This window comes from Aureobasidium subglaciale (assembly GCF_000721755.1).
Source record: "Aureobasidium subglaciale EXF-2481 unplaced genomic scaffold scaffold_1, whole genome shotgun sequence".
Taxonomy (NCBI): domain Eukaryota; kingdom Fungi; phylum Ascomycota; class Dothideomycetes; order Dothideales; family Saccotheciaceae; genus Aureobasidium; species Aureobasidium subglaciale.
In genome coordinates, this window is record NW_013566994.1 from 1,656,502 (window position 1) to 1,671,299 (window position 14,798).

The 14,798-nt window shown below is 50.7% G+C and overlaps 4 protein-coding genes across 4 annotated transcripts; 3 read left to right on the forward strand and 1 right to left on the reverse strand.

Moving 5' to 3' along the window:
* Positions 1-37: 37 nt before the first annotated feature.
* AUEXF2481DRAFT_72303 (uncharacterized protein) lies at positions 38-5,807 on the forward strand. The gene is made up of 2 exons (XM_013492840.1): positions 38-258; positions 352-5,807. The coding sequence occupies exons 1-2, from the start codon at positions 181-183 to the stop codon at positions 5,536-5,538; spliced, it is 5,265 nt and encodes a 1,754-aa protein (XP_013348294.1). The 5' UTR covers positions 38-180; the 3' UTR covers positions 5,539-5,807.
* A 493-nt stretch (positions 5,808-6,300) lies between these two features.
* Positions 6,301-8,185, reverse strand: AUEXF2481DRAFT_35914 (glycosyltransferase family 33 protein). Its single transcript, XM_013492766.1, has one exon. It carries the CDS (start codon positions 8,002-8,004, stop codon positions 6,448-6,450), a length of 1,557 nt encoding a protein of 518 aa, XP_013348220.1. The 5' UTR covers positions 8,005-8,185; the 3' UTR covers positions 6,301-6,447.
* Positions 8,186-8,388: 203 nt separating this feature from the next.
* AUEXF2481DRAFT_104859 (uncharacterized protein) lies at positions 8,389-11,454 on the forward strand. The gene is made up of 2 exons (XM_013493057.1): positions 8,389-9,135; positions 9,187-11,454. The coding sequence occupies exons 1-2, from the start codon at positions 8,564-8,566 to the stop codon at positions 11,363-11,365; spliced, it is 2,751 nt and encodes a 916-aa protein (XP_013348511.1). The 5' UTR covers positions 8,389-8,563; the 3' UTR covers positions 11,366-11,454.
* A 638-nt stretch (positions 11,455-12,092) lies between these two features.
* Positions 12,093-13,662, forward strand: AUEXF2481DRAFT_1450 (uncharacterized protein; the record flags this gene model as incomplete). Its single annotated transcript, XM_013492510.1, has 3 exons — positions 12,093-12,251; positions 12,310-13,470; positions 13,531-13,662. 3 exons carry the CDS (start codon positions 12,093-12,095, stop codon positions 13,660-13,662), a joined length of 1,452 nt encoding a protein of 483 aa, XP_013347964.1.
* Positions 13,663-14,798: the final 1,136 nt, after the last annotated feature.

Genomic DNA, 14,798 nt, shown 5'->3' on the forward strand with positions numbered 1-14,798 from the left:
GCTACAGCATGCAATTCTTGTGATTGCCCCTTCGAGCCTTTCTTTGCATACTAACGACAACCTGTACACCTAGCGACCCTGCGACGACTAACAACAGTGAAGGACTACTTGTCATCTCATACATGGATGATTGTTGATTGAATACTGTAATACTATTCAGCCACAGTAGGCGGCGCAACAATGGACGACTCAATGGCAGAGTCCGACTTCGCCATGAGTGCCAGCAGCGACTTTGAGATGCCGAAGAAGGCTCCTGCTGTAAGTATCGTTCCTTCCTTACTTTCTTTCTTCCTTCCTTCCTTTCTTCCTTCCTTCCTCCCTCTAGCTTTCACTCTCTTACATCAACTTCAGAAGAAGGCTCCCGCAAAAAAGGCACCAGCTGCACCCAAGGCCAAGGCAGCTCCCAAGAAACAAACCACTCTCAAGACGACAAAGACGACCAAAACAAGCACGAAGAAGCCGCCGACACCACTAAGCGACGACGAGAACTCGGACGCTGACATTCACATCGCAAACGACGACGACGACAGCCTGCTCGCAGACACTCCTCCCAAGAAGGCCGCTCCAAAGAAGGCTCCAGCAAAGAAGGCCGCCAAACCTTTGCAAGAAATCGACAACGAAAGTTTCACAGCAGAAGGCGCTCCAGACATGGACGGCGCATCTGACGAGAAGATGGTTCAACCCAAGCCCAAGAAGGGCAGCGCCACATCACAGTATCAGAAGCTCACCCAGCTCGAGCACATCATCAAGCGTCCCGACACATACATCGGCTCTGTCGAACGCCTCGAGAAGCAGATGTGGGTCTACAACTCTGAGAACGAAGCCATCGAGAGCCGCGAAATCAGCTACGTACCTGGTCTGTACAAGATCTTCGACGAAATTCTGGTCAACGCCGCCGACAACAAGCAACGCGACAAGAACATGAACGAAATCAAAGTCTGGATCGATCGCGAGAAGGGCGAGATCTCAGTGCGCAACAACGGTCGCGGTATTCCAGTCGAGATGCACGAGAAGGAAGGCATCTACATTCCTGAGATGATCTTCGGTCACCTCTTGACATCCTCCAACTACGACGACGATGAGCAAAAAGTCACTGGTGGAAGAAACGGTTACGGTGCAAAGCTTTGTAACGTCTTCAGCACAAAGTTCATCCTCGAGACAGTCGACTCCAAGCAAGGAAAGAAGTATACTCAGACATGGCACGACAACATGACTAGGAAGGACAAGGCAAAGATTACCTCGGTCAAGAGCGACGACTACACCAGAATCACCTTCTATCCCGACTTTTCGAAGTTCAACATGGACAATATGGATGACGACTTCGAAGCTCTCGCCAAGCGCCGTGTTTATGACATGGCTGGTACATGTCCTGGTGTCAAGGTCTGGCTGAACGACACCCGCATCAAGATCACAAAGTTCAAGCAGTACATGGAGATGTACACAAAGGCCATCAAGACCGAGAGCTTGATCAACGAGGGCGTTGAGACTCAGGTCATTCTGACAGACAACCCTAACGAGCGCTGGGAGATCGGTTTCGCTGTTTCCGACGGCTCCTTCCAACAAGTTTCTTTCGTCAACTCGATCGCCACTACCTCAGGAGGTACACACGTCAACTACATCGCTGACCAAATCATCAACAAGCTGCTGGAAATTGTCAAGAAGAAGAACAAGGGTGGTGTGGCACTCAAGCCTGCTCAAATCCGTAACCATATCTTCCTGTTCGTCAACTGCTTGATCGTCAACCCGGCATTCAACTCGCAGACCAAGGAACAACTCACAACGAAAGCTTCCCAGTTCGGAAGCAAGTGCACTCTCGGTGACAAGTTCTTGAAGGATATTGCGAAGACCGAAGCCGTCAACAACATCATGCACTTTGCCCAGCAAAAGGCCGACCAGGTCTTGAAGAAGTCAGACGGTAATCGTCGCACACGCATGAGTAACACCAAGCTTACAGATGCCAACAAGGCCGGCACAAAGGAGGGTTATAAGTGTACTCTCATCTTGACGGAAGGTGACTCTGCTGCTATGCTTGCGCTTGCAGGTCGCGCTGTAGTCAACCAGGATTACTTTGGTGTCTTCCCTCTACGTGGTAAGATGTTGAACGTCCGCGACGCATCCATCGACCAGATTTCCAAAAACGCAGAAATTCAGAATATCAAGCAGTTTATGGGACTACAACACAAGAAGGAATATACCGAGACCAAGGGTCTTCGTTATGGCCACTTGATGATCATGACCGATCAAGATCATGATGGCAGTCATATCAAGGGTCTTCTGATCAACTTCTTGCAAGTCCAGTTTCCCAGCTTGCTCAAGATTGATGGTTTCTTACTCGAGTTCATAACGCCCATCGTCAAGGTCTGGAAGGGTGACCCTAAATTCCCTAAGGTCAAGCGCGACTTCTTCACAATGCCTGAATACGAGGCTTGGAGACAACAGGCTGGCCATGACAAGGGTTGGGAGCACAAATACTACAAGGGTCTGGGTACTTCCGATACAAGAGATGCCGAGATTTACTTCAGCGACCTAGACAAGCATCTCAAGACGTTCCACACCATGCAGGATCATGAGAAGGACCTGGTCGATCTCGCTTTCAGCAAGAAGAAGGCCGATGAGCGCAAGATGTGGCTTCAAAACTTCGTCCCTGGTACTTACCTCGACATGTCTGGCAAGGAGAAAATTAGCTACGACGACTTCATCAACAAGGAGCTCATCTTGTTCAGTATGGCTGACAACTTCCGTTCGATTCCCTCCCTGGTTGATGGTTTCAAGCCTGGCCAGCGCAAAATTCTATACACTGCTCTCAGAAGAAATCTGAAGAAGGATATCAAGGTCGTTGAGCTTGCTGGTCTAGTCTCTGGACTGACCGCATACTCCTACGGTGAAACATCTCTGCAGCAGACTATCATTGGTCTTGCTCAGACTTTCGTCGGGTCCAACAACATCAACGTCCTTGAGCCAAGTGGTAACTTCGGTTCCCGTCTTCAAGGTGGCAGTGACGCAGCCAGCGCTCGTTACATTTATACTCGCATGTCTCCCTTCGCCCGTCGTATTTTCAACGCACATGACGAGCCTCTTTTGACCTACAATACTGATGACGGCAAGACCATCGAACCCGAGACCTATGTTCCTGTCGTGCCGATGATCCTCATCAACGGTGCTGACGGTATCGGTACTGGTTGGTCGACTTCCATTCCCAATTACAACCCAGCAGATGTCATTGAGAATATTAGACTCAGAATGGCAGGAAGCTCAAAAGCCGACATGAAGACCATGAAGCCTTGGTTCCGTGGCTGGAAAGGAGAGACAGAGGATATCGGCAATGGTCGCTTCAGATTCACTGGTACGATTACGCACAACGATGACAACACAGTTGAAGTTACTGAGTTGCCCGTGCGCTTCTGGACTCAAGACTTCAAGGCACATCTCGAAGAAGTCATCAAGGCTGAGAAGACGCCATCGTTCATCAAGGATTACAGCGAGTACAACACACCTGAAAAGGTTCATTTCATCATCACTCTTGACGACAAGGGCATGAAGGTTGCACTTGACAAAGGCCTGGAAGAACAATTCAAGCTGAGCAGAACAATGGCCACCACCAACTTGGTTGCTTTCGATGGTCAAGGTCGTATCCACAAGTACGAAACGCCCCTTGACATCATGGAAGAATTCTACCACATCCGTCTTGCATTCTATGAGAAGAGAAAGCAGTACCTTCTCAATGAGATGCAGAGAGAGCTTGACAAGTTGAGCAACCAGTCACGCTTTGTCCAGATGATTATTGATGGCAAGCTGGTCGTTTCCAAGAAGAAGAAGTCTGTTCTTGTTGCAGAGCTTCACAAGCTCAACTTCAAGCCTATTCCCAAGCTCGCCGATGCCAAGAAGCAGGGTGAGCTCGAGGAAGTCGTTGAGGAAGAGGACGATTCTGATGACGCTGCACCTGGCGCCAATGATTTTGACTACCTCCTCGGCATGGCCATTTGGTCCTTGACCCAGGAGCGTGTTGAGAAGCTTCTCAAGCAGATCGGTGACAAGGAGGCCGAAGTTGATGCACTTATCAAGCTCTCACCCAAGGACCTCTGGACCAGAGATTTGGACGAACTACTCGAGGAGTGGCACACTCAGCTGGAAGTTGAGGAGACACGCGCGAAGAAGTCGAAGAGCAAAGGTCGTCGCACATCATACAAGCTCGGTGGTGCTGCATCCAAGAGCAAGAAGCGCAAGTCGGAGGATAGTGACGATGACGACGACTATGACTTTAAGAAGCCGAAGACTACCGCAAAGACGTCCACTGCTTCCAGGACCGCTCCGGCGCCCAGATCAAAGGTCTCGAAGGGCGCTGCAGGTTTAGGTTCGTTGGACAACTTCCTCAAGCCCACTGCCAGCAAGCCTGCTGGTGTCTTCCCCGTTGTTGATGGTATCGAGCAGCAACCTGTTGCAGCTCCTCCGGCAGTCAAGGCGGGACTCATCGCACCCTCAGACATCACCAAGCCTCTAGTGAAGAGAAAGGTCAAGCTCTCAGATTCTGAGTCTGACGATGATATCGAGATGATTCCCAGCAAGCCTGTGACCAAGGCACCTGTTAGAAAGAAGACTTCTCTAGACACTGACGATGAGGAAGATGTCAAACCAGTCATCAAGGCTACCGCAAAGCCTGCTGCAAAGCCCGCACCCAGAAGAAAGCCTGTCATCGAATCAGACTCGGGAGAGTCGGATGTCGACATGTTTGACGCCGAGAAGATGAAGCCAGTCGCACAACCCGCCACTACTTCCCGCAATGGCCGTGCCGCCGCAAAGAAACCAGTCAAATACGCTCTCGACTCTGATGAAGAAATGTCTGACGACGACCTCGGCGACATCAGCAAGATGGTCAAGGAGATCCCCAGTGCCGCCCCCGGTCGTTCTCTCCTCAGCAATTCTGCGCACCGTCCCGGAGCAAGTCATGGCATCAGACCATCCCAGACCAGGAAGGAAAGTGTAGAGCCTGTCGACGACACAGATTGGGCCGAACTCGCCAAAGGTACACCCGCCAAACCCATTGCCCAAGTCACAAACTTTGACGACGAAGATGCAAGCATGGATGACGACAGTATTCTTCTCTCTCACCGTAAACCTGCACCTCTAAAGACGATATCCAAGACCACGGCAACCAAACCTACTGCATCTACAGCTGCAAAGGCGAAAAAACCTGCCGTTGCGCCAATCAAGACACTCTCGCCAGCCGCGAAGGCATACGCAGCTAAACAATCCAAGGCAGCCGCCGCGAAAGTAGCACCTAAAGCCCCTATTCGCAAAAAGACATCGCTTGATAGCGAAGATGAGGACGAGGATTTGGCCAATGACATCTTGAGTGATGAGGATGAGGACTCGGTTCTTCCATCTCCGGGTGTCAAGCCTGCGGGAGCGAGACCATCAAGACGTGCTGCTGCTGTTGTGGCAAAGAAGAAGTATGTTCTTGATGATGATGATGAGGAGAGTGAAGAGGAAGTCAGCGAGGAAGAGGAAGAAGAGGAGACGTTTGAAGATGAGAGTGATTAAAGAAACTCACACAAGGGGGATTGCCGGCGTTTTCTTTTTGCTAAAATTGCATTTTAGCAGTACAAAGGAGTGTGGGGGATGATTTTTCTGGAGGACTTTTTGAAGTCCTCTTTTGCGGGTTTCGAGATGAAACCGCTTATTTCGTATTCTCTGCTCTTCTCTACTTTTTTCCTCCGTTGTATTCGAAGGGCTTTTGAATCCCCTGACACGGAAGGCCTTTTCTAGCCTTTGTTATTTTTCCAATAGAGTGCTCTCACTTTCACCTTGCCATCCTCCCACCAGTGCAATTGTTTTAGATCGTGTGACGTGCGCTATCTCTTCTTTTCTTTTTTTTTCCCCTTCGTGGTGTTGCATACTATACTCGCCCATTCTGTGCACCTTTTTGTCTCTCTCTTTCTCTCGAAAAAGAGAGATCTGTTTTCCAAAAGTTCCGACTTGGACGGTAAAATTCCAGTGCTAACAACACCCAAAAAGACTCCAGGGATGGCGGGAGAATTTTCCGAGTCTTTTGGGAGTTTTTGTTCAAGAAAGGCTTGGAACAGAATTTTTGATGTTTTTGGCTCTAATTACGGCCCCTTGGTTAATGCATATACTGAGATTGCTGTTTTTATTTTGCTTTTCTTTTTTGTTTTTTTACAACTTTTTGTGGTACGGTGGAAATGTTTAGGTGAGAATGCAAGGCCACCTAGCACTGCAATAGAAATAGACTTAGTGTATTGGAATGGATACGATGCGAAGAAGAAGAAGATGGAAAAAGGTGTGGAAAAGAATGCATATCGAGAGAGCGGATGTGTAAGTGAATTGCATTTACTAGATTTATAAGTGAGAGAAGATGATGGGAGATGGAGGAGCTTTCAATACAAAAGTATCGACACGAAAGACATGTCCACCATCAGGATTGCTCAACTATCACAACACTCTCGACTCTCCTCCAGCAACGGCATCAATGTCCCGCTCCTGGGTGTTCAGCTCAAGTAAATTTCCAGCAACAGGGCCCCATTCATCCGCCCATCTCCTTCCACACTCCTTCAACGCCCCCCTTCTAATCCCCATCAGTGCTTTTCCATTACCGCCAAACAGCTCTTCAAGCAGAGATTCCAAACCATCAGCACTGGAAAAGCCGTAGCCGTTCACGCCTTCTTGCACTAATTCTTTCCAAGCTTCGAAACGTGACCAACCGATGACGGGGAGGCCGGCACCGAACATATCGACGACTTTCATGGGGAGATCGACGCCTGAGGAGGATGTGTGGAGGGAGATGCCTAGATCCGCGCTGCCGAGAAGGGAGGCATAGTCTTCATTGCTCAGCCATGCAGTCACCACCTTGACATTGCCCAGTTTCTTCTCTTTTGTCAGAGTGTCGAGTTTGTTAAGATAGTATTGCTTCAGCGGTCCTTTTCCAGTAATGATAGCCAAGATTTTGGGAAAGGAAGCAGCCATGGATACAGTCGCCGAATAAGCCACCAAAGCATCCAACAAGATACTGAAATCCTCATCCGCAGTCCAAGAAGTCGAGCTAACCAAAAGCTTATAACTTCCATGTTCGAGATGTTTGGCATAATGAGACGTCTCTGGACAGCGATGCAGGAATTCACTGCGCTGTTCTGCCGTGAGGGGTTGGAATTGAGCGGCAGGTCTGTCATGTAGAGGTGTTGCTTTTACACCGAAGCGCTGTTCAAGCACGCGAGCCATTGCGGTGGTTACGCTGAAATGGGCGTCTGCGGCACGAGCTACGTAGCGTTCGTACATTTCCGAGATTCTGACGAGAGGGTGTTTGTTTCCTAGTTTAAGAGCGAGAATGGTGTAGCCGAAATTGTGCCAATCGATGATTAGACGCGTGTGACGGAGGAAACACATTGCCTGAGCGATTGCAAGCGTAGGGATTGAAGGGGGGTTTTGGACGAGCATCCATTTTGTGGCCTTGGTGCGGTAGCCACATGCATGCCAGACTGTTCCGATTTGCCAGAGAACCTTGAGAGGGGCGATGATGGGGAAGAGCATCTTGTTGGTGTTGCGAAGAGCCTCTGGTGGAGGAGCCAGAGGGACGATGGTGACATAGCGGTTGTTTCTGATCTCGGGTAGGAGTTCAGATTCGAGGTAGCCGATTAGACTCACACGACCTCCGTGGGCAGCAATACTGGCAACATGGTATTGCATACGAGGGCTTCTGCCGATATCACCCAGAACCAGAACAGTGACCGAGGCATCAGTCTTCAAAGACCTGTTGGCACCACGATTCTTGGCATAATAAGCATATCCAGAATCCTTGTTGGTCTTGTCGTCTTCGGAGAAAGAGTTGTCATTTATGCCTTCCTGCTCTTCTGCTTTGTAGGGAGAAGGTAAGGTGAGAATGAAGGCGGTCACCAGAGTAGATAACGTGACAGCGATTGGCAAAAGAATAGTCCAGAGTAATGAGAGCCAAGAGCGACCAGAGCGTCCGCCATCCTCAACCAATGGCACGTCCATGTTTCGACTGCCTATCCTACAGGGATGGAGGAAGCAGAAGGTCACGACTCGAGGACGAGGTAGACGGCACACGAATACGGCACGAAGTCACCCGTCGACGTCACTGTCAGATGGAAAGCTGGAAGGTGGCTGTGTTTCATGTGGGTTTCTGCCAAGGCCAGCGGACAGCGTGTCAAGGGCGGTGAGTGATGGAGCGATGAGCGGAAGATCTGGAGGCGGGACGACGGACGGCGGACGGTAAGCCTGATTGGAATGCGAAACAAAGTTTAGACCAGCCCCTGAACCGTCCGCGCAGCGAAGTGGAGGACGCCCAAAGTGACAACGTTCATGACATGCGAATCGATAAGGAAGCAACAAGGAGCAGTCGTTCCCTCATTCTTTGTATTTTTTTTTTTTCACAAACTGCCATTCAGCTCACCTGTCAGCATAGCAGCACGCTGTTGCACAAAGAAGCTTTTGATTACACAACGGATATGGATATGACGAAAGACTAAAGTCACGATATTTTGTTTGGTTCAGCCACGTTAGATTGTATCACCTTGATCTGCGCAGGGTCAAGATGGCAACAAGCCGACCTATCTCGATGGGCCATGCGCCATCATGGGCACTGAACGACAGCCCCTTCGACGACGACCAAAGTAGAGCGGCACAGGCATTCGACAGTGGACTCGACATTGAAGACACAGACTCATTCAACCCCAATGGTCTGGGCCAGGGCGGTCACACAAGGACGTATTCGTTTGCAGGACCAAAGTCGCCGATACGGACACCTGCGAAGCCTTCATTCAAGGGCCACCTCCGTCAGGGATCTGGTTACGCCCTCTCGCCAGTGTCAGCCGCCTTTCCTGAACACATTCTAGAGCACAGCCACGGCGACGGCAAGCATACGCCGGTGCGAGGCCACTCTCATAGCCAGAGCACGCACAGTATGCACAGCACACACAGCCACTCGCATGCGCAGTCCCACGACCACGCCCATGACCATCCCCTTACCCACTCCAAAAGCCATTCTCACAACCATTCACACAGCCACGCACAAGGCCACGCACACGGCCATACACACAGTCACGACCACGGTCATGCACATGCGCCGCTCAATGCTGTCCCCATGACTTCGGAAGTCGTCTCAAGGTTCGTCTCGTCCATCTCTTACTCAATGCTCTTGCTGATTGACATGCGCAGTCCGTGGTTCTCGCTACCCGAAGCATTGACTGGACTCCTCCTTCTTCTTCCCTACCTACTCGCGTCTGCCGCATACTCAACTCCGAATACCGAATTCCCTCCCCTCTCAGCCTACGCCCGCCTGCAACAAGCCGTTCCGGAGGGCAAGGATATAATAGACTACACAACCGCACACCACGCCTCGAGCCTACTCCAGGCTTGTACCCTGACGTCTGGCACCCTTCTCCTCATCGCAATACTAGCAAACATCCGTGCTGCAGAAAGAGGCCTGGACAAGCGAAAAAGCTCAAATGCCGCCAAGACACATCCTGGTCTGTTGACTCCACAATCCATGCTGAACATGGTGACGAGCACCTTGCGAGTCGCTCTACCATACTATGCTGCCATTCAGATCGGCGGTCTGAGAGTCGGCTTGGTCTTGTTGCTCGCACTCGCCTCGAGCTTGACCTGTTCAGACAACAAGTCGGCCCCATTGACCTCTCGTCCACTCACGCTCGCTGCACTGGCTCTTTCTATCCTGGCTGATGTTTTTGGCCTGACTGTCTATGCAGATGCCTACCATCTTGCTACTGGTTATATGGCTCTACTCACATCTGTCTTCATACTTAATCCTGCTCTACCAGCAAACGGCTCGCATACCTCTCCTCTCATTGCAACCTCTACCGACACTTCGATCACCTTGTACGCAGGTGCCATTCTCTCTGTACTGACCATCGGCGCCTCCATCATCTTCTCTGTCGCACCCTCGATCACGCCCCTCTCAATTACCTTCTCCACTTTTTCCATGGCCATCACCGCAGCCTTGATCTTGTTCGCACGTCCAGCTCACCTACGCACTCACAAGAAAGCTGGTCTAGCTCTGGGTTGCCTTTTAGCCGCCGCATCTGCCTTTTTGTTCTCACCCAGCACATGGCCTGGCACTTTCTGCAATGGCGCTATCGCTGCCCTGTCATATGTTGGAGTTCTATACGACACTACCCACTCTCATGCCCACTCTCACGATCATAGCCATGCTCACGATTCTGGTCACGCCCATTCTCATGCACACTGCAATCACCATCAAGGCCACCAACACCACACTCATGCCGAAACATCCATCTTCACATCTTTCCTCTTGGCGCGATGCCGACCAGGCTCTCTTTTGCATAGTGTTCTTTGTGAGCGCGACTCTCGCCGCATTGCTTACTTTACCTGCCTCAACTTTGGATTCATGCTTGTACAGGCCTTTTACGGGTGGGTCAGTGGCTCGCTTGGTCTGCTCAGCGATACAGTCCACATGTTCTTCGATTGTCTCGCTCTGGTCATTGGTCTTGGTGCTGCAGTCGCAAGTAAATGGCCCACTAGCCCTGAAATGCCCTTTGGTTGGGGCAAATTGAATGTACTTGCCGGATTCGGAAACGGCATTTTTCTCATGTTGGTCAGTGTTGAGTTCATCTGGGAAGCTGTCGAAGGAATTATGGAAGGCACCGAATTGCGCCATGTCGAGGAACTGCTTGTTGTCAGTACTCTTGGCTTCTTGGTCAACATGGTTGGTCTCTTCGCTTTCGGTCACGCGCACCACGGCCACGATCATGATCATGATCATTCCCATGGTCACGGCAACGAAAACATGCATGGTATTTACCTCCACGTCGCCGCAGACGCAGGAGGTTCCTTGGCCGTTATCCTCAGCACAGTTCTTACACTCTGGAGACCATGGTATCTCTGGGACCCTTTGGCCACCATTGTCATTGCCATTCTGATCTTCCTTGCTGCTGTCCCTTTGGTCCGCGACTCGGGGGGTAAGCTTCTTCTCGTTATTCCCGATGAGTTGGAGTATGGATTGAAGAATGCTTTGCAGGAACTTAGTGGTCTTAGAGGTGTTACTGGGTATGCAGTGCCAAGATTTTGGGTGGAGGATGAGGCTGGAGATGGACATGATCATGATCATGGACACGATCACGCACACGACCATCATCATCACGATCATGACCATGACCACGATCACCACGAGCATGAAGAAAAGAAAAAGAAGATACAAGGAGTCATCCACGTCTTTGCCGCAAGAGCAGCAGATACAGAAGACGTCAGAGACAGAGTGGTACAATACTTCCAACAATTAAACATGGATGTTGTGGTCCAGGTTGAGCGTGAAGGAGAAGGAAGATGTTGGTGTGGTGGTGGTGTCAAAACTGGATAAATCTCTTTTTTTTTAAAGATAAAACAAACCGCATAGTACTTTTGGCATAGCATAGCGAGCGAAGATATAAATCCATCTCTTTGAACTACAATGGATCTTTTCGTGGATATTTCATTGCAGCGGATCGTCTCAAGGGGGTGCTTGTTGCGAGATGAAGCAGTGCAAGGCAAAGTTCGTCCAAAATGAATCAATGATAATCATTGATACGCGACAGGCACGCCTACTTATGCGCACATCTTCCAAGGCTTCCTTTCCAAAGTTGTCTTACTTAGACGGGAGTAAGTGTGCGCAGATCTCGGCGCTTGGAGATGCTCCTCTTTCGACTCACGTGCTTACAAGGCAGGCGCGAAGCAGTCGAGGTTATTCATTTGGCTGATCGAAGCGAGGATCAGAGCTTGGCAAGATCTCACCAGAATCTCACTGTTCTATCCTCATACGCAAGAGATGGAAGACGGATGACAGAAGCATCTCCGACAATATACCATTGATGATATGAGAGCGAGTTGGAAGAGAGAGCAAGTGTCGAGGTCGAGGAAGTCACAATACCATGGTACGATGTGATTGGCTAAGAACGGGCAGTTCTCCGCAAAAGCGAGATGAGTCTAAAAATTACCCGTCTTCGAGACTCGAGCACGGGTGGCTTTGGCAAAGGTTATTGCAACGCTGGCTTCTTTCTCCCTTTCCGTCCCCTTCCCAGCAGTTCTTATTCCCCTTCTGTACAATCACAATGGCCGACCTTGCAACACCGTCCGCTGCTGCCATGAGCACTTCCAACGCTGGCGCCGAGAAGCCCGCCTTCTCCAAGCCCGAGAGACCTGACCAGGCCGACTACGAGAAGTCCCTCGCCGAAGCTCAAAAGGCCCTCGATGCTGCTGTCGAGAGACAGGTATGTGCTAGCATTGTTCTCAGCATCTTCTGATGGTTATTGACGTGTGAAATTGTAGAGAGCCATCAAGGCCAAGCTCGACTCGCGCCCCAACAACAAGGAGTCACCCGAGGCCAAGAGACAGCAGGAGCTGCGCGCACGACTGAACGAGATCCGCGAGGCACAAAAGTCGGGCAAGTCGAGTCGCGCCCAGCAACTCGGCCAGATCCAGCGTCTCGATGAGCAACTCAAGTCGCGCATCCAGGAGCAAAAGACTGCTCGCAGCCGTGTCGCTTTCCGCTCCGTCGACGACATCCAGAACGAGATCAACCGTCTGCAAGCCCAGGTCGAGACTGGCACCATGAAGATTGTCGACGAGAAGAAGAACCTCGCCGAGATCACCGCCTTGAACAAGCAAAAGAAGGGTTTCGCCGGTTTCGAGCAGGCTCAGAAGCAGATTGACGACATCAAGGCTCAGATTGCCGACATCAAGAAGTCGATGGACGACCCGGCAAGCAAGGCTCTTTCCGAAGAGTACACCAAGATCACCACCGAGCTCGACGAGATCAAGGGCAAGCAGGACGAGGTCTTCAAGAACTTGAACCAGCTCCGCGACGAGCGCACCCGCGCAAACGAGGCCCAGCAGGTCGCCTACACCGGTCTCAAGGACATCAAGGACAAGTACTGGCAGGCCAAGCGCGCCTATGCCGAGTACGAGAAGGAGGCATACCGTGTTCGCAGAGAGCGCCAGAAGGCTGAGCGTGACGCCTACGAGGCCGGCAAGCGCAAGCAGGTCGCCGAGGCCAAGCTCGAGGAGGCCAGCGCCCCTGCCTACGGTGACGAGATCCAGACCGCCCAGTCCCTGATCCGCTACTTCGACCCTTCGTCGCAAGAAGCCAAGGCCGCCGCCGGTCCTGGAAAGTTCGCCGCTCAAGCCAGCCGTACCGTCGAGGCCACCGGCATCAAGGGCACTGCTCTCCCCCGCAAGGGTGAGGCCGAAGAGGACTACTTCGCCGGCAACGGTGGCAAGAAGGGCAAGAAGAACCGCAAGGCCCAGACCTCCTCTCCCGCCCCCGAAGCCCCTGCTGGCAAGTTCAACCTCTCCTACGCCGTCATCGAGCAACTCGCAAAGATCTCCGTCGAGCCCCCATCATCGCAAGCCGCCGTCGCCGGTGTTGTTGAGCAAATCAAGTCCAAGCTCGAAAGCTGGCAAAAGGACCAGGACCGCCAGACCAAGGAGGTAAGAATTGCTTCTTGACCATGAACACCACGCATGCAGATACTAACATCTTTCTCCCAGAACATCGAGAAGGCCAAGAAGGAGATTGAGCGTCTCGAGGCCGAGACCGATAACGCCGAAAAGACCAACGGAAACTCCACCGATGCCGTCACCGCCGACCTCGAGAAGACCAAGATCGAGGAGACCTCGTAGAACAATGTGTCCGTCTTGCTTTTGTCTGTCTGACCGGCCTCAAAAAAGTTATGCTTCACGGGATCTCGAATGAGTACAGAAAGAGGCTGTCTATCGAGGCAAAAAAAAATAGAGCGTCAAAGATTGCATTAGTGGAGAGGGGTTTACACCAAAAATGTTTTGCCTACCTTTCTTATTTACCTTTATCATCCCGATGAGCGTTTGGGGATTTTTTTTTCGTCCATCTCGTTTCTTTCGCCATGCCAATCTCTTCTCCAAACTTCTTGAATTGAAATTGTCTTCAAGTAATTTGTCTGGCAGGTGGACGGGTCGACTTGAATCAGAAGAAGTCATGCCTTCTTTTTCAGAATGCCCTCACACGTACGCGGTTTGTTTTGCTGCTATTTTTCTTTTACCTTACTGTCGTACGACGTAAAAGAGTCAACAACAGTGACGGCACGTTCAACGTAAACTTGCTATATTCTTTTAACATTCGCTCGTTGACTAGGTTTTTGGTCAGAAGCTTTTTCTCTCCTTTTTGCTGCCTCATCTTTTTGATCATGTCACGTCCTCAACTCATCACCAGATGTTGGACCTGGGTTTTCTGCTTTATCCTTCTTCTTCACCAATCATGCTTGATTAGCAGCCGATCTTTGTCTCTTTTTTCTCCAAACGTCTCGTCTTTCTGCCGTGTCGCTGTGCAGATTTAAGAAAAGTAGCCAACATGAGCTGAAATACTTGTCCACTGCAAGAAAAGATGTACAATCAGAGAGATGATGGATATTGCATGTTATAAGAGACAAGGTATAAACACCACTCCACTGATCCAGTATCACAACTGAGAAGAATCGCGCACACACGTGGAAAACATGTCGTATGACAGAAACCGAGATATGATGATCGTAAAGGAGATATATAGTGCTAAACTATGTGGGTTTTGCCAAATGCTTTCGAGACAAAAGCATTGCGTATAATTACATTCAGACAAGGAAAAAGGAGAGATATGTGCTTCACATCATCTAGAGGATGAACGAGACAATGCTGCCGAGGATGTAGGCACCAAGACCAACAACACCTCTGAGGTGAGCGGCGAGCTCGGCCTTGAGACCGACAACAACAGTGCAGGCGACGGTGATCAGACCGTGGCAGGCAGTACC